The sequence below is a fragment of the Myxocyprinus asiaticus genome, chromosome 29, assembly GCF_019703515.2.
Source record: "Myxocyprinus asiaticus isolate MX2 ecotype Aquarium Trade chromosome 29, UBuf_Myxa_2, whole genome shotgun sequence".
In the NCBI taxonomy this organism is placed as follows: domain Eukaryota; kingdom Metazoa; phylum Chordata; class Actinopteri; order Cypriniformes; family Catostomidae; genus Myxocyprinus; species Myxocyprinus asiaticus.
Genome location: NC_059372.1, coordinates 21,746,688 through 21,770,292, shown reverse-complemented (window position 1 = coordinate 21,770,292; position 23,605 = coordinate 21,746,688). Strand labels below are relative to the sequence as shown.

General features: G+C 39.7%; 1 protein-coding gene across 1 annotated transcript in view; it reads right to left on the bottom strand.

Annotated features, from left to right (window-relative positions):
- The window catches only part of LOC127420085 (vasopressin V2 receptor-like), a 59,492-nt gene that overhangs the window by 17,520 nt on the left and 18,367 nt on the right, over nucleotides 1-23,605 (bottom strand). The window contains exons 2-4 of the mRNA XM_051662066.1: nucleotides 14,431-14,795; nucleotides 12,858-13,103; nucleotides 10,845-10,991 (exon numbers count right to left, since the gene is read on the bottom strand). Coding sequence (XP_051518026.1) covers nucleotides 10,845-10,991; nucleotides 12,858-13,103; nucleotides 14,431-14,793 — 756 coding nt within the window. The 5' untranslated portion in view covers nucleotides 14,794-14,795. The remainder of the gene's footprint in view (nucleotides 1-10,844; nucleotides 10,992-12,857; nucleotides 13,104-14,430; nucleotides 14,796-23,605) is intronic.

Genomic DNA, 23,605 nt, shown 5'->3' with positions numbered 1-23,605 from the left:
TGGCCATCATCCTCAAACCCATAATCATAAACAGATAAGTGAGGAAGAACAGTATTGCCTCGCTTTAATTATGTGATCATTTGCTCTCAAGTTTCTGTCATTTTTAATGCTGTCTTGGTACAAAACATAATGATTGTTTACGCTTAACCGGAAGTTCTTTCCACATCGACCGCAAAGTGTCATGGGACTCAGGAATATTGTGGTTAGGATTGGTCTATACATGTTGTTCACGCTAAAAGGGAAACCAGTTTGTTTGGTACAGTTTGTAACTGTTTGATACAGTTTGTTATCTGTTTTTATTTAAAATTAATGCTTGTGAAAAAAATATTTTATAGGTTCCACATCAAATGTATTATTAAACGATAAAGGAGGTTTTATTGTGAATTGCCTTTTCGCGGGCAATATGAAGGTAGCCTATTGTGCATGCGCATATTCGTGGATGAGCACTGAGCCAGATCAAAGATGCATTTCTCACTCTCAACTTTTCTTCGGTTATACAGGTATGTAAAAAAAAAAAAAGAAAACATTTTATACATGAATGAAAAATATGCCAAAATTAAGTCCATATTTGCTTTGTAATTACCTGGTATTTCTCTCCTGAATGTTTTATTATAATCAAAGGGTGCTCTCATTGCAGAGTCAAAACGTTACTGTATCATTCTGTATGTTGTATTTCGTGTATTAATCATATTTTAGGGGTAAGTATTGAAGCTACCATGAGCAATAGTTTGGCTGTTTTTAGGGCTCCCTCAGCGCACGAGGGACTGCGGTAAAGTTGTTTTTATATTGGACATTGGTTAGATATTCGTAAGGCAAAGTTAGGGAGTGTCTCTAAAGTTTGAAACGGACAAAGGCTGGTGAAAAACAGATTATTCTGTGGCTATAAAGATGTGTAGTTTTATCCAGATGTAATTTAATATTGTCAGACAAGTTAAGTAGAAATATATGGAACAAAAAACAAACATTTAAAGCCATAAATGGCTTATTCCCTAGGATATGTAATGATGTTATAACAATGTAATGTAACTGAAATTGCATTTAACTTATAGCTAACAGAAGTAGATGAATGTCAGACCTTCTATAGCACATGTATACACAACACCTTTCCACCTTTCCACCTTACATGACTTTTATTTTGGAATCATAACTTTATAATTTTTTTTTATGATTTGTAATTTTTATTTTCAAAAATACAATCTGTGACCTGATGATGTCACACCACCTGTAATGAATTCACACACACCTGACACACGTCTTACATTACTTGTATTTTGGAAATATGATTTTGTGTATTTTTTATGAATTTATTAAATTTTCAAATCTATATAACTTCCTGGTCATGTGACCTAGTGATGTCAGACCACCTGTTAAAAAATAAATAAATAAATAATAATAAAACAGATAACAGAAAACCAAGTAAGCAAATGGATAAATAAATAAATAAACAAACAAATACATAAATATAAAGTAATAATTTTACAGGGGAATCCTGAAAAAGGCACAACAAGTTAGCGTTTTCCTTGCCTTAGTATTTTCCGATACTGAGAGCGTTTCAAAATATTGTTGCAACTCTCTAATAAACACCTTAAAATGCGGCTTATTATTGGCGAATTTACATTTGTGGATATGGTATTTGGCTAGAAGTAAAAGATTTATAAGATAAAACTCTTTCTCAGTATTTTTATCTGTATCCACAAAACCAAACAAAACATCTTTCCAAAACAAACAAAACTGAGAGTACACAAAATCAATTACAAACTTGCAAAAACAATTCCAAAATACTTTTAGTATAATTACAGTACCAAAATAAATGTACAATCGTTTCATCTTGTATATTACAAAAGTTGCATATTGTGTCAATATCGGGTTTGGATTTTTTTAGGTAACTATTCACCGGGTAGAATCTATGGATTAATTTAAAAGATACTTCTCTGACTTGGTTCACAATAAGGTATTTATGTGGCAAAAGCCAAACTTTTTTCCAATTTGCAATATTTGTAAAATTACTTCAATAGGCAATAACATATGGTTTGGAAACATCTTCTTTCTGAAAAAGAGCACGAATCAGTTTGTTACTTGAATGTGAAACGAGACAAGCTTTACCCACTGTTGTTTGGAGTGGATCACAAAGTGGTGATACTGTACATAGAGTTCTATCAAGACCTTTAAACAGTGTAATGACTCCTGAAGGAACAGCATCAAAGACAATTGCAAATTCTTTGGGTGAAACAGGAAAGTTAAACTTCTGTAAAAAACTCAAAATATGACAGAAGAAGACCACTTTCATCAAAAATCCGCCAACTGACTGATGATCACTTCCCTCCCAGCAACAGAGATACCTGTAAGATTACTTTGCTTAATATGGTCTGCTAACAGCTGCGCAGCCAATAAAAATAAATAAGGAGAAATGGGACAACCTTGACGTATACCCCTTTTAATATCAAATTTAGATGAAGTCCCATGCTTCAGTTTAATTTAGCTGTTAGCATTATAATATAAAGTTCTAACTGCATTACAAAAAAAAGGACCAAAACCAAACCTTTTAAGACTAAGGAAAATAAAATTGTGTTCAAGAGTATCAAATGCTTTGTAGAAATCCAGAAATAAAATATAACTTTGATCAGAAATCAGATGGGAATAATCAAGAATATCCAAAACTAGTCTAATTTTATTGGCAATATGTCTATTCTTCATGAATCCTGATTGTGTTTGGTCAATAATTGAGTCTTGTACAGTTTTAATTCTCTCTGCAAAAATCGCAGCAAGTATCTTATAATCATTATTTAATAGACATATTGGACGCCAATTATCAATAAATAACAGACCTTTCTTTGACTTTGGAACAAGTGTGATAAGACCTTGATTCATACTAGATAGCAGCTGACCATGGGACATACTCTCTTTGAATACATGCAGTAAGAAAGGCGCCATCTGCTGGGCGAAAGATTTATAAAACTCTGCTATTAACCCATCTGTTCCAGGGGATTTATTATTTTTTAAATGGTTAATGGAATCCAGTATTTCTTTAATAGTTATGGATTTGTCACAAAAAAAAACTTACCTTCTGTTAAAATATTCTTAGAATCTTTTAAAGAAGAAAAAAAGGAGGATGTTAATTGTTCTGAGTAATTTGAAGTGTATAACTTACTGTAAAACATAGAGCAAAATTTGGAAATTAACTTAGAGTCAGAGGTAATCGTACCATTAATACCAAGTTGATGTATAGTATTGTGATTTGCACGCTGTTTTTCCAATCGGAAGAAATAAGCGGAATTTTGCTCCTCAAGCCATTTCTTCCTAGAGCGTACGAATGCACCCTCAGCTTTCCTTCTGTAAATCTCGTCTAATTTGTTCTGTGATTCTGTTAAATTTAGCTGATCTTCTTCTGTAAAATTATCTATGCCCTTCTCTATAATGGAGGAAATGTGCGCTATAATATTATCCTCCTCTACCCTCCTAGCCCGTACACAAATACTACCATAAGATCTCAGGAATTTTGCAGATTCGTATTTGAATAACTCCCAGTTTTTACAAAAAGATTGTTCTACAGTAGATTTCTTCAGAAAATATTTAATTAAACGGTTAATTTCTGTTTTAACATGTTCGTTTTTTAGATATGAGCTATTAAACTTCCAATAAGATGTTCTGGCTATTTCTCTCTCAAATGCACATATATTAATTCGTATTAAAATTGTTTTATGATCTGTCAACGGGGTGGGATGAGTAGAAACAGAAATGTCCTCTTGGTTTAAATCCTTTGATACTAACCAGTAATCAATGCGTGAATAGTTACTAAGATTCTTGGTAGACCAAGTAAATCCCGGATTATCAGGAAATTTTTGCCTCCAAGTATCTTCTAGTCCATATCTATCTATTAATGATTTTATCTTTGTAGTTACCGAGGACTCTCTACCAGGGGGCCAGCGATCAATTTGATTATTAAGAGTAATATTAAAATCTCCTCCAATCAAAATATGTGCACTAGGAAATTTAGTCAACCAGTGTTTAATTTTATGCTCTATCAAATCAAGCAGCCGGGCATTCTGTGCATTGGAGTTGTACCCATAGATATTGATAATCAAAAACGTCATGTTAATAATAGATATCACGTGAATGAGAAAGTGGCCATTACTATCACCTTCTGAGTGCAAGCTATTGACATTAAAACGGTTTAACAAGGTAATAACACCAGCAGAACGCTCAGAACAATTGGAAAACCAAATATCATTCCCCCATTGGGATCTCCAAAACTTGGAGTCTTCAGGTACAGAGTGCGATTCCTGAAAAAAAGCAAAAATCAGTTTTAAATTGTTTAACAAACAAAAAAAGTGCTTTACGTTTTAAATTTAGCCGTAATCCCCTGGCATTTAAAGACAATATAGATAAAGACATATACAGTCAACTTGAAAAAAACAAAAAAAAGAACCAAATGTCACTTGTGCAAAAATGTATCCATTAAAGGACCGAACACAGCACCATATCGTTAGTAAAGGCAAGTAGAGTCAAAAAGAAAAAGAAAAAAAAACCTGAGCAAAGGAGTCTTTCTAGCTGTAGCCTATGCATGACATGAAGAAACCAAATAGACCACAAATGGTCTAGAATTTAAGTCATTTCATTTCCGTCAGCTTTAACATTCCGCTGATCATCCTCAATCTGTTGGAGACGAAGCTCAACGCCCCCGATGAAGGCCCGCGCCCTGACGAAGTAGGCTGATTTTCCCTCACTACGTGCCTTTTGAATTGTAGGCCAAATCTTGGCTCTAATTTCCTTAACAGCTTGAGGGAGATCTTTAGCAAACCTTAGGCCCTTTTCACATAGGAACGTGTTGTTCTTCGCTACAGCCCAAATAGCATCCCGGTGTGTTCTCGACAGAAAGCGAAGTATGATCCCTCTTGGTCTCACGACCCCTGGCTTCCTCTTTCCCAGACGGTGTACGATGTCAATCACCTCCGTCAGCTTGCTCTGTTCTTGAGGCAGAATGGTTTGGCAGATCTTGATGGTCTCCGTTTTAACATCTTCTACTGACTCTGGTAACCCGTGTAATTTCAAGTTCCACCTTCTTGTGTAATTTACAGCTCTGTTACTCTGTCTTTAAGCTGAGCAACCACCTCCTCTTCTTTCTTCAAACATTTCTCAACTTTCTCAATCCGTTTCTTCGCATCCTTTAGTTCTTTGCATGCAAAATCAATTGTCAGCTTTAAGCCCTCTATTTTCATAGAGTTTTCACCTACCATATTTTCTGTGGCATCTGATCTTGTGTTGATCAGTTTCGAGAGAGTATCAACAATGTCCGAATTGGATGGGGAAACTCCACATTCATCTTTAAGGAGAGCTTTTTTGGATGCAGGAGGCTTGCATGGTGTTGCTGGATATGAGGGAAATTCCTCTTCTGAAAGCATCAGAGACAACTGACCGACCGGGTTAGCATAGTCATGACAGCTAGATATGAGAGGGTTTGTCAAACCTGTTGCAATGGCCTGTTTAGCAGCATTCATCATCCTCTTTTTTTCCCGTGTAGAAATATGAATGATAAAATATGGCTTACAGATCACATTCAGACTCTGCTCAGAATCTAACTACAGTCTTATCCTCAATATTAATATTTCAGCGTAAGTGCTCAGTAAAACATGTGCGGTCAGGTCGCCATCTTGGAAAACCTCCACCTGTTATATATTTACAAGCACCTATAACACATCAGTGATGTCACACCACATTTTATGCTTTCACAAACACATCCTACCCATAATAATAAAAATAATAAGAAGAAGAACAATAAAAACCTTCCCATCTTTGGTTTTTGAAATATCCTTCTGAACATTTGGACTTGGCGCATAACATTTTGTACTTTTACTTGGCTACCTCACACTTATTAGGCCCTTATATTAATTTAAGTTGTAGCACTGACAACACTCACAATGTGTAAGGAGCTGTAGAAAAACAGCCTATTACAGTAACAATATGTTTTTACTTTGAATAACTCATTACTTACTTACCTATGTACTTACACTCTAATATAAGTCCTAACAGTTGAATTGTTTTAGTTGTAATTGCAGTGCACTCAAATGCCAGAGGAAAGAGGGAAAGGAAATTGTCTTGGTTATGCATGTAACCTTGGTTCCCTGAGATGAAGGGATCGAGACATTGCATCGCTGATGCTATGAGAAATTCCTTTCTCAAAGACCTAGTTGAAGCCCTTTATATAATAACAGCAATTATAAAATTGGCAATGGTGTTTCAGTCCCGTCCCTTTAGGCGCGCAGTTGGACTATATAAGCAGGTGCGAAACCACCATTTCCTTTTTCGACTGAGGGACAAGGAGTGCAACGCTCGCACCTCAGAGCTCTGGGTCAGTTGTGCGGCCAGCTTATGCAATGTCTTGTTCCCTTCATCTCAGGGAACTGAGCTTACATGTGCAATGGAGACGTTCCCTTTCGATTATGGCCTCTCAAAATTGTGTCGTTGACGCTATGGGAACAGTGTCCAATCATGCCACACTACTGACGTGACGTCACACCCCACAGAGGGTCCTCGCCCGAGGCATAGACACTTAAGGAAGGATATGTATAGAATGTCACAGGCTGCATAGGATGGTGAAAACATGCCTCAAAATGTATATAGTAATGATCAATCTCCCTACATAGTGGAAACCCAGGAGGGAAAATTTATGTAGACTGGGAATTTATATGAATCTTATAAATACACACAGTATAAGTACTTCACAACCAGGGTTGGGAAGGAAGAGACTAATAAGAAGCGCTCTCAATTTTTACAGTGGCCTACATACCGGCGGCTGTATCAGAATTATAGCAGATAGACCGCTTGTATAAATGAGCCTGGGCTCATCTGCTGAGTGTTGGTACAATTAGCTCTCTTAGATAGTGTGGACATGTGAAGAAAGAAAGGCCACATCTAGGTTATAAAACCTGGCAAATGGGCTTTGCTAAGAACAACCTGCTACTAAACATATGTCCTGAAAGACACACCATTTTTACCCATGCCCATGAAGAGGCCATGCCTCTTGTCAAATGCACTTTCACAATGATGGGGCATCGCGCACCCTGTGACTCGTAGGTGAGGATGATCGCATCGACAATCCAATGAGAGAGTCTTGTTTGTAATCCAGATGTCATGTAAGCCTTCCAGATCATTTGGAGTAAGTTCTGTAGCTCAACAGATAGGGCATGGTCTTGGCAACACCAAGAGCATGGGTACAAATCCCATGTCAGGCATCATCCAAACTACAAGTTATGGTCATTTATCAAAATGGTTGATTGCTGCATTTTAAATAACAGCAAAATACAAGTGCTTTGCCATGATTCATTAAGGTAGGCATGCTTGTAACATAAGTTAAAGTCTGGCCTGTGTCAAAGAAGGTTGATTGTTTTTTCAGAAATTAAAATTCATAAAAAATACACTATTTTAAACCAATATCCAAAAAGTGATATAGGTGTTTGTGAGTATAGTGTCTGTGAATATATTACAAGTGGTGTGACATCATTAGGACACATGACCTGGAAGTTATATGGATTAGAACATTTCAAAACTTCAGAAAAAATACACAAAATTATATTTCCAAATTTCAAGTTGTGGAAGATGTGTTATAGGTGTTTGTGAATATTTTACCGGTGGTGTGACATCATCAGGTGAAATGAACTTTTTAGATTTTAGTATTTTATAAAGTCCAGAAAAAATACACAAACATATTTTCACAATCAAAGCTGTGTAAGGTATGTAGCAGGTGTGTATAAATACATTGCAGGTGATGTGAGATCTTTAGGTAAAAAAGGCAGAAATTTAAATAGATTTATTTCATTAAAGCATTCTGTTTACATTAAATAGATATAACATGGATATAAATAGTAAGAAAATTAAAAATGATTTAAATTTAACTTAATTTGTTTACCAACAAGTCATTGAATAATGTGTCTCTTAACTGATATTTGTGCGTTTTGCACTTTTGGACACCCTAACTTGGATTGCCCTTGTTGGGATCGCTGTTTTGCCTTTTTCACTTTTGATGATTAAAACAGTTACATTATCAAATAACATCATAGTTACTTTTGCTATTATGATTTACAGTGTTATCTGAACAAGACCACCACTATTTTGCAATTACATACCAATTAATGTTAAAGGAAGGATCGAATGTCTAACAATATCCAATAGAAAAACAACTTTACCAAGCGCACAACGAGATATTCATGTGATTTTGCTGTTGTGTTTTTAACTAACTCGTATGCGGAAATTGAATACCTAAATTAAGCTTCTTTTTTTTTGTTGTTGTATCTATATATATATATATATATATATATATATATATATATATATATATATATATATATATATATATCTGGATAGGCAAGATCTAGAGAACTGTATTGAACCAGAAGTGAAGAGATTGTTATGGACATTTTAATACAGGTATAATTTCAGATTTAAGATCAGTAACGGAATACATGTAACGGGAATACGTATTTAAAATACAAAATATAAGTAACTGTATTCCATTACAGTTACAATTTAAATCATTGGTAATTAGAATACAGTTACATTCAAAAAGTATTTTGATTACTGAAGAGATTACTTTGCATTTTATTGTCATTTGTTTCATTTAATATTTAGTCCTTTCGGATGGAAAACATTTATACATATAAATGATGCGATCCAAAGTGCATTTGAACAGCGGTGAAACACTTTCTTATGAAGTGTTACATTCATACGAGCAGACAGAGAAGTACGTTTGAAGCAGAAGAAATAGAAATGAACCTTGTGTAAATTGTCAGTTTTACACTAAGCTAAAATGATATTTCTAGCCATTTTACGTTCATATTTTTTTATCAAGAAAATTCACTTTGGATCATAATCTTTTTTTCTAGTAAGACCTTTGATATTAGGGCAAAAATCATATTCTTGATAATAATTTTTGTATTGTTTTCCTGTAAAAATATCTAAAAATCCTTAAAACAAGATCAATCAAATTGATCTTGTTTTAGAAACAACACTGCGTAAGATATTTAGGTTTTTCAGAGAATGTATTTTTAACGTGTATTTTGTCTTACTGTACTGGCAGAGTTTTTATAGTCAAAACAAGTGAAAAATCTACCAGTGCTGAAGAAGTAATCCAAATTATTTAGAATACGTTACTGACCTTGAGTAATCTAATGGAATACATTACAAATTACATTTTACAGCATGTATTCTGTAATCTGTAGTGGAATATATATATATATATATATATATATATATATATATATATATATATATATATATATATATATATATATACAGTATATACACACTGATCAGCCACAACATTAAAACCACCTGTCTAATATTGTGTAGGTCCCCCTCGTGCCGCCAAAACAGCGCCAACCCACTATTCTACAATTGTACAGAGTTACCGAGTTACCGTAGACTTTGTCAGTTTGAACCAGTCTGGCCATTCTCTGCTGATCTCTCTCATCAACAAGGCATTTCCGTCCACACAACTTCCGCTCACTGGATGTTTTTTGTTTTTGGCACCATTTGGAGTAAATTCTAGAGGAGATCAGCAGTTACAGAAATACTCAAATCAGCCCATCTGGCACCAACAATCATCCATGCGATTATCTAATCAACCAACTGTGTGGCAGCAGTGCATAAAATCAGGCAGATACAGGTCAGGAGCTTCAGTTAATGTTCACATCAACCATTAGAATGGGGAAAAAATGTGATCTCAGTGATTTGGACTGTGGCATGTTTGTTGGTGCCAGACGGGCTGGTTTGAGTATTTCTGTAACTGCTGATCTCCTGGGATTTTCACACACAACAGTCTCTTGAATTTACTCAGAATAATGCCAAAAACAAAAAATTTCCAGTGAGCGGCAGTTCTGCGGATGGAAACGCCTTGTTGATAAGATCAACAGAGAATGGCCAGACTGGTTCAAACTGACAAAGTCTATGGTAACTCAAATAGCCACTCTGGACAATTGTGGTGAGAACAATAGCATCTCAGAATACTATTCTGAGATGGGGGTTGGCGCTGTTTTGGCGGCACAAGGGGGACCTACACAATATTAGGCAGGTGGTTTTAATGTTGTGGCTGATCGGTGTGTGTGTGTATATATATATATATATATATATATATATATATATATATATATATATATATACTGCACATATTCGTTTCAGATTGATCCTGACACAGCAAAATTGGTTAATTAGGAGTTATATATTTACTATTTATTTAAAAAATTTACTGAAATTTATTTTGAAGCATTTATTTATTTGCAAGACATTGCAATGACATGGTAGGTAGAGAGAGTGTTAAGAAAAGTTAATCAGCATTTTCTGTGATAGAAAACGTATTTGCACAAAAGAAGCAAAGAGAAAATCAGAAAAACAAGATAGCTGGAACTCATGAAGACTCCTCTTATGAACAAGTACTAAGCCAAACAGGATAAGGAATTTATATCTAGGGGAGTCAGTGATCAGATTAATCAGTCATAAATGTGTTGGATACCTCTGCATTCCAGTCAAAAGTTGCATTTAGAGGTACAGAATCTGCAGTCGGAAATAGGAGGATAATCCAAAATTGCCTCTCTGTAGAGGTACAGTAACTCAGTTTTAAACGTTCCTGATAAATGCAGTAATGATTTATGCTGCAATTACAAAATCCCTTTTTTACATAATTGAAAGCCTATGAACCATACAAAACAAAGGAAATGCAAGACAGTAAAGATGCAAGCCTATTGCAACCAACAGATGAGACTAATGTCTTCACCAGTATCCAAGCATACTGAATGGTATAAGAAACAAGAGAGACTTGTTACATCAGAGATGGAATGCACAAACACCAGCAGTACCTGACAGATGGTGATGATAAAGGTAGGAAGCAAAAACACAGCAAGAGTCATCCAGGTAACATAAGCCTTCAGTCCCCAGGGCTCAGCAAAGTGCCCCCAGCACTCGAACACTCCTGGGGCGACCTCTGACTTGGAGAAAATAAAAACCTGTGGGGAAGACGGCATGGGATGGGAAACACAGTATCAATAAAAGGACCAATATAAAAAAATGGAATGAATAAATCTTGGTTACAGTGAAATGTGATTCTGTGCAAATTTGTATCCCTATTATACTTAAGCCTCAATCATTAAAGTAGAATTTATAAATGCTGACAGGATTATTAGAATACTCAATGAAAGAACCCTACTGAAAAGACCAGCATTGCTGGTCTCAAGCTTATGTTACATTTATGGTGCTGGTCCCCCATCATGGGATCAGCATGTGTGCTGTAGGCTTTTAAACTAGCTTAACCAGCTTCATCAGAAAGACCATGTTGGTCAACCAGCTTCACCAGCTATGTTCAGCTACAGTATGTCCACCATCTAGACCAGCATGGGATTTGCATGCTGGTTAAGCTGGTCTTTTTAGTTGGGTTAAAATTCATGAAGTTAACATAAAACCCAGTTTCCAACCAATTTTACTTCTGTAATGTGACATATTTCTGAGTGACACAGTATATTAAGCAGGAAAAAATGTACGACAGGAATTGATTTTATTAATTGGGTATTGACTGGATCATGAAAAGGAGGTGTTCCATTCCAGAATGAAGCCAGACTTGAATGCAAGTTTCAAGGCCTAAATTGCTTTTGGCTAACATTATCTAATAGCCTACACTGTCACTTCTAAACACTGACATCAGGGTTAAAGAAAAGTCATTTAAGTGGAAGAGTAAGTTATGTTTTACGTAATATTACAAAGAGAAAAAATATTTGGAATAATGTGCATTGATGAATGAATTGTTCACAATATGACCAAATCAAGTTGTTTTTATTTGTATAGCGCTTTTCACAACACACATCATTTCAAAGTAGCTTTACAGAAAATTATGCTTCAACAGAAAAAGCTGTAATATAGTCATAATTGTGCGGTTTAAAAGAAAAGACATGATTGTAAATTGTGCCTTAAATAAATAATAGAAAATAATTATATTAATATTTAGACCCCCAGTGAGCAGGTTTAAGGCGACTGTGGCAAGGAACACAAAACTCCATAAGATGTTGGTTAAAGGAGAAAAATAACCTTGGGGGAAACCAGGCTCACTATGTGGGCCAGTTCCCCTCTGGCTAAACAGCATGAATGTAATGCCAATATTAGTTATTTATGTGTAGTATTGAAATTAGTAAACTAAGTGTTAGGGGCCAATGTTTAAACAAAAAGATATTATAATAAGACTAATGACTAAAGTCTTAGAATTTACATTCTTTTTCTTTCTTTTTTAAATTTTTTTTATCCCCTTTTCTCCCAATTTGGAATGCCCAATTCCCACTGTTTAGAAGGTCCTTGTGGTGGTGCGGTTACTCACCTCAATCCGGGTGATGGAGGACAAGTCTCAGTTGCCTCTGATTCTGAGACAGCCAGTCCACGCATCTTATCACGTGGCTTGCTGTGCATGACACTACGGAGACTCACAGCACTGGAGGCTCATGCTACTCTCCGCGATCCACGTACAGTTTACCACGCGCCCCATTGAGAGCGAGAACCCCTAATCGCGACCACAAGGAGGTTACCCCATGTGACTCTACCGTCCCTAACAACCGGGCCAATTTGGTTGCTAAGGAGACCTGGCTGGAGTCACTCAGTATGCCCTGGATTCAAACTCGTGACTCCAGGGGGGGGTAGTCAGCGTCAATCGCCGAGCTACCCAGGCCCCAGAATTTACATTCTTAATTAACTGCAGAAGTGCAGACAAATGCATTGTCTATTGTTATTTGCATTAAGGAACATGTAAGTAAAGGGTCAGTTTTGATCTCATGTACATTCTACCCTCTGAAATATAGTAGGCTTTAGACACCCAGAATAAACATCCACAGTACCTGTGGCACACTAAGAACAAGAGCTAGACCCCAGGCAGCCATGATGGGCTTATTCCAGCGTGAAATGGCTCCTCCTTTGTAAGCCTGCAGGGGGCAGCATATGGCATTATGGCGGTCCACTGTCATAGCAACAATCATGTAAGAGGATGCGAACATTCCCACAATCTGGAGATATTTCACTGAGCGGCACAATACATCAGGACCTTGAAATCTCTCTGTGATATCCCATACAAGCTGAGGGAGCACCTGCAGAATATTACATTTTATTGCTGTTGACAAGGATTTCACTATTTTGAATGCTAGCATGGATTTCAGTGTTGCCAGATCATGCTACAAAAAAGCAACCTGGGCCAACAAAACAAGACCAAAATAAGTGACTTGGCTCAACAAAATAAGCCTAAATAAGTAACAAAATGAATAGCACAAAAAAACTATGTCAATTAATAATGACTTTTAGTTGCTTTTACTGGTGGGTCAGACTTTATTGTACTGGAAATAATCGCAACCTGCGACTGTTCATATCTACAGTGCATCCGGAAAGTATTCACAGCGCTTCTCTTTTTCCACATTTTGTTATGTTACAGCCTTATTCCAAAATGGATTAAATTCATTATTTTCCTCAAAATTCTACAAACAATACCCCATAATGACAATGTGAAAGGGGTTTGTTTGAAATCTTTGCAAATTTATTACAAATAAAAAACGGAACAAATCACATGTACATAAGTATTCACAGCCTTTGCCATGACACTCAAAATTGAGCTCAGGTGCATCCTGTTTCCACTGATCATCCTTGAGATGTTTCTACAACTTGATTGGAGTTCACCTGTGGTAAATTCAGTTGATTGGACATGATTTGGAAAGGCACACACCTGTCTATATAAGGTCCCACAGTTAACAGTGCATGTCAGAGCACCAGACTGGGGCGAAGGTTCATCTTCCAACAGGACAACGACCCTAAGCACACAGCCAAGATAACAAAGGAGTGGCTACGGGACAACTCTGTGAATGTCCTTGAGTGGCCCAGCCAGAGCCCAGACTTGAACTTGATTGAACATCTCTGGAGAGATCTGAAAATGGCCGTGCACTGACACTCCCCATCCAACCTAATGGAGCTTGAGAGGTCCTGCAAAGAAGAATGGGAGAAACTGCCCAAAAATAGGTGTGCCAAGCTTGTAGCATCATACTCAAAAAGACTTGAGGCTGTAATTGGTGCCAAAGGTGCTTCAACAAAGTATTGAGCAAAGGCTGTGAATACTTATGTACATGATTTTTATTTTTTTTTCTTCATTTTTTTATTTTTAATAAATTTGCAAAGATTTCAAACAAACTTCTTTCATGTTGTCATTATGGGGTATTGTTTGTAGAATTTTGAGGAAAATAATGAATTTAATCCATTTTGGAATAAGGCTGTAACATAACAAAATGTGGAAAAAGTGAAGCGCTGTGAATACTTTCCGGATGCACTGTATTAGTGACTTCATTATAAGCGACTTGGCAACACTGATACATCGTCACTTAAAAGACATGATACTATGATAGACTTTAGGGTAATTTGTGTAGTGAAGCTCACCTGAAAGAATGCCACCACAAGATCTGCCACACACAGATTGACCATAAATAGGTGCATGGGTGCATTATATTTGCGTCTCCTCAGCAGAACCCATAGTACAAAGCTGTTCCCAAGTGTCGTGAGAGCAAGAACTAGACCCAGAACTCCAATCTCTGCCTGAGCAAGAACCATGTCCCGCTGTCTGGGCAGAGCAGTTGGTGGAGTCTGGTTTATTGAGCTGTTCTGAGAAACCAACCAGAAGTATGATCCTCCTCTGAAAGTACTGTTGACTCCAGCATGCTCAGAGATTGAAGAGAAGTTGGTCCATCCAACAGCTGCATTGACAGATCCATCCCAACCTGCCTCCTCTGAAAAGGTCTCCATGCCTGTAAGAATGCCATGATTTTCATTAGATGATATGATACAGATTGGTAATTCTATATCTTATGCATTTGGACCCAGTCAAGTAGTGAACCAACACAATAACAAAATAGGACAGTAAACAAAACAAAATAAACAAAAATATTCTTAAAAATTAAAAAATGGGATTTTATTAAAGCTGCACTACGTAAGTTAATGGTTAAAAATGAACAAATTGCTATTACTGATTGAGTAGATAAACAATCAGTGTTCAAAACAATGTTCTTACCTTACCCCGATTCACTACGATAAGCCTATAAAAATAATTTGTATTTTGAGCTGTCAGGTCGGATTTTGCGCAAAATTGCTGGCTTATGTCGTTCATCCTTGCGTAATTACCTCATGTCCGTAAACACAGGAAAGAAGTACCAGCTGTCTCATGTTCCGGCTGGAGAAACTACGTTCAGTTCAGTCAGTCACACTCACAGTTCAGGACTGCATCGCTGCAGTCTGGATGGATGTATATCTGTTATCCGTTTGCCGAACTTGTTTACCTGCTATAATGCTTGGATATGTTTTCTGGTAGGGTTGTTGAAGCTAATATTGCTTGTCATGCTTGTATGAATCAAACATTACTCGTGTTAACCGATCGCAATGTATCTACGTTGGTGGGGGAAATTACTGCGATATGTTTACTAATATTTATGACTTCTGAAATTGACTTATTGTAACTGTTATATTGCATATTTAAGCATATTATTTTTATGTTTAATAAAGTATATTTGATCCCCATTATTATTGAATCCTCATTTTATGTTTTTAATTTATGATGTTATGTGCATTGCATAGACATAATATTGTAGTATTACTGTTTACTTGCATTATCAACTGAGGCTGTACAATATAATATAAAAATAATAAAGTCTTCCATTAAACTTGTATCAGCCAAATCACGAGTATCACTTCTTAAATTGATAAGTGTAGTACAATATAAACAACCCTCCTATTATCTTTGGGGTCAGTTCGACCCCATTCAATGTTTAACATCTCTAAATACATGATTGATGTTTTTACTGTCATTTTTTGCTTCTTATTTAATTACTTTTCCTAATTTAATGAGGACAACTGGGTAAACATGAAATTAACATGATGAAATGTTTTCAATGTCCTGTACACATTTTGTAGCATTAGTGTTCTTTGGGGTCAATCTGACCCCAGGCTGTTTTAGCCATACCTGTAGTATTGCGAGAACCACTGATAGTTCACACAACATGGGGGAGGGGAAAACATAATTCCCATTTGAACTTTGATATTTCCCATGCTGTGGGGGAGGGGAAAACATAATTCTCGCAAGGACATTGATTGTTCACCCAACATAGGGGAGAAGCAAACATATAAAAGCGTGCACAGCAGCCTTCTAAACCATTTCTCTTGGTGCTCTGTGAGCTCTCTCTTTATGCTTCCTCTCAATTGAAAGTGACCTCTAAGCAAAGGTTTTCTATCAATGAGGTTTTGTCACAGTTCTTTGACAGTAAAAGTGACATATAGGAGAATGTGTCTGAGACAGAGGATAATGTTGATGAGGACCCTGATTATGAGGCATCCTCCTCTGATAAGAATGAGACTCTTAGTGTTGACCCTCTTGTTGTCTCTCAACCACCAACAGGCACATTACCTTCCAAAAATGGAAAGTTATTATGGTCCCTCTCCCCACTTGGGGACAGGGTAGACTTAGTGCTGCTAAAGTCATCAAAATGGTTCCAGGCCCCACCAGATACGCTGTTAACCATGTCCAAGACATAAAATCAGCATTTGAGTTCTTCGTAACACAATCAATTGAAAAGGATATACTTGACATGACAAACTTAGAGGGGAGGCGTGTGTATGGGGACAGTTGGAATGACTTGGATGTGACCCACTTGCAAGCCTAAATTGGGTTGCTCATTTTGGCAGGAATATACAAGTCAAAAGAAGAAGCAACAGCAAGCCTTTGGAATGCTGAGACTGGAAGGGCAATATTTCCAGCCACCATGTCTCTAAAGACATTCAATATTTTCTCCCGTATCATGCGCTTTGATGACAGAGAAAAAAGGCAGGGCCGACGAGAGCATGACAAACTCGCAGCAATACAGGATGTATGGGACAAGTGGGTCCAGCGATTACACTTTCTTTACAATCCAGGCCCCCACGTCACTGTGGATGAATGTCTGGTTGCATTTTGTGGGCGCTGTCCTTTCAGACAATACATACCAAGCAAACCAGACAAATACAGTATCAAAATATGGGCAGCATGTGATGTACATTCCAGCTATGCCTGGAATATGCAGGTGTACACTGGTATATCTCCTGGGGAAGCACCTGAGAAAAATCAGGGCTTGAGAGTGGCACTAGATATGGCTGAAGGACTGAATGGTCATGACATTACATGTGATAATTTTTTCACATTGTATGCCCTGGGTGAGGAACTGCTAAAAAGGAAGGTTACCATGTTGGGGACAGTGAGAAAAAACAAGCTGGAGAATCCTTCTGAGCTTCTTGCGATGAAGAACAGAAAGGTAACATCTTCAATGTTTGCCTTCATTGGCAGAGCCACTGTCATCTCCTGTTGCCCCAAGAAAGGGAAAATTGTCCTGCTGATGAGCACCATGCACAAAGATGCTGTCCTGAGCACCAGGGAAGACAGAAAACCACAAATGGTCTTGGACTACAACAAGACAAAGGGAGGGGTCCCTTCCAAGAGCATCAGCGGCTGCTGCAACTGTTGTGAAGTACATCCGAATGGAGACACACACCCCAGTGGTTCAAAGTGCAGGCAGGAAACGTGGCAGGTGCCAGGTTCACAACACCTGTGTGAAATGCAAGAAATACATCTGCAAGGAGCACGCACACACTCTCTGCACATCATGTGCACAGTAGTGCAGACAAAAGGCTGGACTGTACCTTCTGGTGGGCTGTAGGAAAAATAATATGCTGTTCATATTCTGTCTATGCTGCTCGTATACTTTCAAACTCATTTTTGTGACTACGTAACTTAGTTTTTTTACTATCTCACACATACATATTCGCATACATAGCACTTACAGTAGCATAGAAAAAATCCCTGACACAATGCTCAAATTTACTTTTTACAGGTGTTTTGTTTTTTTGTTTTTTTGTTAATGAAGAACTGTTATGTGTTCCTTACTGATTTTCTGATGATGATGATGTTCTGTTTTGCAAATAAAATCCTTCTACAGTGCATCCGGAAAGTATTCACAGCGCTTCTCTTTTTCCACATTTTGTTATGTTACAGCCTTATTCCAAAATGGATTAAATTCATTATTTTCCTCACAATTCTACAAACAATACCCCATAATGACAATGTGAAAGGAGTTTGTTTGAAATCTTTGCAAATTTATTAAAAATAAAAAACAAAAAAAATCACATGTACATAAGTATTCACAGCCTTTGCCATGACACTCAAAATTGAGCTTAGGTGCATCCTGTTTCCACTGATCGTCCTTGATGTTTCTGCAACTTGATTGGAGTTCACCTGTGGTAAATTCAGTTGATTGGACATGATTTGGAAAGGCACACACCTGTCTATATAAGGTCCCACAGTTAACAGTGCATGTCAGAGCACAAACCAAGCCATGAAGTCCAAGGAATTGTCTGTAGACCTCCGAGACAGGATTGTATCGAGGCACAGATCTGGGGAAGGGTACAGAAAAATGTCTGCAGCATTGAAGGTCCCAATGAGCACAGTGGCCTCCATCATCCGTAAATGGAAGAAGTTTGGAACCACCAGGACTCTTCCTAGAGCTGGCCGCCCGGCCAAACTGAGCGATCGGGGGAGAAGGGCCTTAGTCAGGGAGGTGACCAAGAACCCGATGGTCACTCTGACAGAGCTCCAGCGTTTCTCTGTGGAGAGAGGAGAACCTTCAGAAGAACAACCATCTCTGCAGCACTCCACCAATCAGGCCTGTATGGTAGAGTGGCCAGACGGAAGCCACTCCTCAGTAAAAGGCACATGACAGCCCGCCTGGAGTTTGCCAAAAGGCACCTGAAGGACTCTCAGACAATGAGAAACAAAGACTGAACTCTTTGGCCTGAATGGCATGCATCATGCCTGAAGGAAACCAGGCACCGCTCATCACCTGGCCAATACCATCCCTACAGTGAAGCATGGTGGTGGCAGCATCATGCTGTGGGGATGTTTTTCAGTGGCAGGGACTGGGAGACTAGTCAGGATCGAGGGAAAGATGAATGCAGCAATGTACAGAGACATCCTTGATGAAAACCTGCTCCAGAGCGCTCTGGACCTCAGACTGGGGCGAAGGTTCATCTTCCAACAGGACAACGACCCTAAGTACACAGCCAAGTTAACAAAGGAGTGGCTACGGGACAACTCTGTGAATGTCCTTGAGTGGCCCAGCCAGAGCCCAGACTTGAACCCGCTTGAACATCTCTGAAGAGATCTGAAAATGGCTGTGCACCAATGCTCCCCATCCAACCTGATGGAGCTTGAGAGGTCCTGCAAAGAAGAATGGGAGAAACTGCCCAAAAATAGGTATGCCATGCTTGTAGCATCATACTCAAAAAGACTTGAGGCTGTAATTGGTGCCAAAGGTGCTTCAACAAAGTATTGAGCAAAGGCTGTGAATACTTATGTACATGTGATTTTTTTTACTTTCGTTTTTTTATTTTTAATAAATTTGCAAAGATTTCAAACAAACTTCTTTCATGTTGTCATTATGGGGTATTGTTTGTAGAATTTTGAGGAAAATAATGAATTTAATCCATTTTGGAATAAGGCTGTAACATAACAAAATGTGGAAAAAGTGAAGCGCTGTGAATACTTTCCGGATGCACTGTAAATGTTTGAAATTGTGTTTGTTTTCCCTGGGGTTAAATTGACCCCGGACATAATACATGTAACTATCCTTTATAACAGAAATTGTTCTTCTTTCCAAATGTTATAAATAACAAAAATCTGTACTTAGAAATAATATGCCATTAAAACACCAAAAAGATCTTTCTTTCCAATTTTAGGTCAATCAGTGAGATTTTATGGTGATTTGCATATTTTTCCATAGTTGCGCAATAGGTATTCTGGATGTGTAAGGGGGGTGGGTGGGGGGGTTATGTTTTATTTAAAGGGCTATTTAGGTAGTCAACAAAGAAACATAAAGTACCTGACACATAAACTTGGGTACAAATCATATTCTGGAGGTTTAAATTGCTGGGGTCAAATTGACCCCAAGGATAAAAATTTTTAGTAAATTTGAGGATAACAGGAGGGTTAATAGAGCTGTTCAGCTGTGACGTCAATTTGTAGGCGGACCTGGAAGTTTTAATTCACCATGGGTTCCCTTGCAATTTTTCTATGGGGTTTTATAATGGGGTTTTTGAACTTATGAGTTAAATAAGGTCTGTGGTAAACATTACTTGAGGATACGTGGACATTTTGTTCTAAAACATAAATTACACACTTTCATACCTCAAATGTGAATTTTGAAGCTGCCATGTGTTTTTTTTTTCTTTTTTTTTTTTTTTTTTTAATTATGCATTTCAATTCGGCTTCAGAATTCACGGTTGAGGTATGACTGTGCAAGTTCATGAACCCTTTGGAATTATCTGGATGGAAACTGATATGTGATATGTGTTTTCATCTAAGTTCTAATAATAAATGCAGGGTTCGCACAAGGTGCTTGAAGTACTTGAATTTGGCTTTTTCAAACTTAAGTCCTGGAAAACCCTTGAAAATAGCAATTTTTACCAAGAGGTGCTTAAAAAGTGCTTGAATTATAGAAAATGTCTCGGTTACTGTCGTAACCTCTGTAACCTCTTGGTATCCTCTTTTCAACGAGACGTTGTGTCGATGTAGTGACACTAGGGGTCGATCTTGAGAGCCCGAGACACCTTCAGATCTTTGAGAAAAGGCCAATGAGAATAGGCGAGTAGAATTTGCATGCCACTCCCCCCGACATATGGGTATTAAAAGGGAGGCTGGAATGCGGATTCATTCAGCCGAGGAGCCGAGACAAGGTCCCAGCCATTACAGCAGTGTAGTTCAGCCTGTGGCAAGAGGGACACAAAGTCTTGTTCCCTCCATCAGGGAACGGAGGTTACGGCAGTAACCGAGACGTTCCCCTTCTGTCACTCACTCGACGTTGTGTCGATGTAGTGACACTAGGGGTCCCTATACGAAACGCCACAATGGCTGAACTGTGTTACGTGAAATGCCGATGCAGGTGTAGGCAAGCTACTGTGAGCGTAGGAACAGATGCACTCGGACTGCACGTAGCCTCCCCAGACGCCCCAAAACATCATGTAATTCCCAACAACCCTGAGGGGGGAAGGAGACGTATCTAGTATGGGAGCGCCAGCAGCTGCCTTTTCTCTCTAAGTTTTTCTCTCCACAGAAAATTAGATTCGGCTGGGGCGTTTAAATGCTCATAAAATGCGCCGGGGAAGGCGTTCTTTTCCGTTCCTATTCTTTCAGGGGGAAAAGATCCCATGGAGGCCACACCCTGCCTTGAAGAGGAGGGTAAAAAAGTGCCGAATACGTTATATAGGCCTAGGGCCGCACATGGAAGTGGCGCGGCGGTAGGTCCTGCCAGGGGAGGAGCTCTACAAACACAGCGACTGGGGCAGAGAGGGCTCTGCCAAGGGAGTCGCGGGTCTACTGAAAAAGGGAGACCGTACCACGGAAGATACATCACAGGAGGTTACCGGGGTAACCGAGACCTGTGGAGCACTTACCCCAGTACAGGGCACGTTAGCACACATACTGGGTCCGACTACGTATTCCTCCGCTGAATTCGTGAGCCAGAGGGCTAGGAGGAGCATGGGAGAGAAGAGCGCACGGCTTCACCTCGTGGAGGGGAAAGGTGCTATACACAAGCGGTACACCCGGCCAGCTGCCCCACGTAACAAAACTTACCTGTTCGTACCTGAAAGAACATGGGATGAAACCGGCTCAACCCGGAGATTGTAAAATCTCGCAAAAGTATTGGGTGTTGCCCAACCCGCTGCTCTACAGATGTCTGCTAGAGAGGTGCCATTGGCCAGTGCCCACGAGGATGCCACACTCCTTGTGGAGTGTGCTCGAACCCTCAAGGGGGCGGGCATGGACAGGGTCTGGTAGGCCAAAGCGATGGCATCCACAATCCAGTGGGCAAGCCTCTGTTTGGAGACAGCATTCCCTTTCCTCTGTCCGCCGAAGCAGACAAAGAGTTGCTCAGAGCGTCTAAAGCTATGCGTGCGATCCAAGTAGATGCGCAAAGCACGCACTGGACACAGTAACGATAAGGCTGGGTCTGCCTCCTCCGGGGGCAGCACTTGCAGGCTCACCACCTGATCCCTAAAAGGGGTCATGGGAACCTTGGGCACATAGCCCAGTCGGGGTCTCAGGATCATGTGAGAGTCTTCCGGACCGAACTCTAGGCACTCTTCGCTGACAGAGAACGCTTGCATGTCCTGACCCTCTTGATGGAAGTGAGCGCAGTCAGGAGGGCGGTCTTCAATGAGACAGCCTTTAACTCGACTGACTCTAGGGGCTCGAACGGGGCTCTCCATAGGCCTAAAAGGACCACAGAGAGGTCCCATGAGGGAAAGAGGTGCGGCCTAGGAGGGTTCAACCTCCTGGCGCCTCTCAGGAACCTGATGATCAGGTCGTGCTTACCGAGAGACTTACCTCCAACAGCATCGTGGTGTGCTGCTATAGCAGCTACATAGACCTTGAGAGTGGAGGGGGACAGCCGCCCGTCCAACTTCTCTTGCAGGAAGGAAAGCACTGACGTAAACACGACGCGCCTGGACACTTGCTGTATGGGGACTCCAGCCCGCAGGAACGCAAGGTCTGTCCATGGGCTGAAAAGGTGGTGGCAGGCAGGCATGAGAGCCACGTGATGTGTGCCATGGTGCCATGCATACCTCGGGACTTGGGTCTGGAGCCAGTGCTGTAGCGGTCTCATATGCATCATCCCGAGTGGCGTGACCGCCGCTGAGGATGCCATATGCCCCAGGAGCCTCTGAAAGTACTTCAGTGGGACCAAAAATTTCCTGCCTGGATAAATTCAGGCAGTTCAGCACCGACTGCTCACATGTGAGGCGTGCTATCATTGACACCGAGTCTAACTCCATGCAGAGAAAAGAGATGCTCTGAACCGGGGAGAGCTTGCTCTTTTCCCAGTTGACCCTAAGCTCTAAACAGCTGAGGTGCGTGAGCACCAGGTCCCTGTGTGCACACAGTAACTCTCTCGTCGAGGTAATTGAGTATGCGAACGGCCACTTCCCTTAACGGGGCAAGGGCTGCCTCTGCGACCTTCGTGAAGACACGATGGGACAGGGACAAGCCAAAGGGGAGGACCTTGTACTGATATGCCTGACCGTCGAACTCGAACCGTAGGAAGGGTCTGTGTCAAGGTATAATCGAAACGTGAAAGTACGCGTCCTTCAGGTCTACCGCCGTGAACCAAACTTGATGCCGGATGCACGTCAAAATGTGCTTTTGCATCAGCATCTTGAATGGGAGTCTGTGCAAGGCCCGATTCAGAACTCGCAGGTCCAAGATTGGCTGCAACCCACCACCCTTCTTGGGAACGATGAAGTAAGGGCTGTAAAACCCCTGTCTCACCTTGGCTGGAGGGACATGCTCTATCTTGGACTTCTGTAGGAGGACCGCGATCTCCGCCCGCAGGACGGTGGCACTCTCGTCCTTGACCGACGTGAAGAGAATACCGCAGAACCGGGGTGGGCACTTGCCGAATGGAATCGCATAGCCGAGTCGGATGGTTCTGGCCAGCCAGCGCGATGGGTTGGAAAGCGATAGCCACGCGTCCAAACTCCGGGC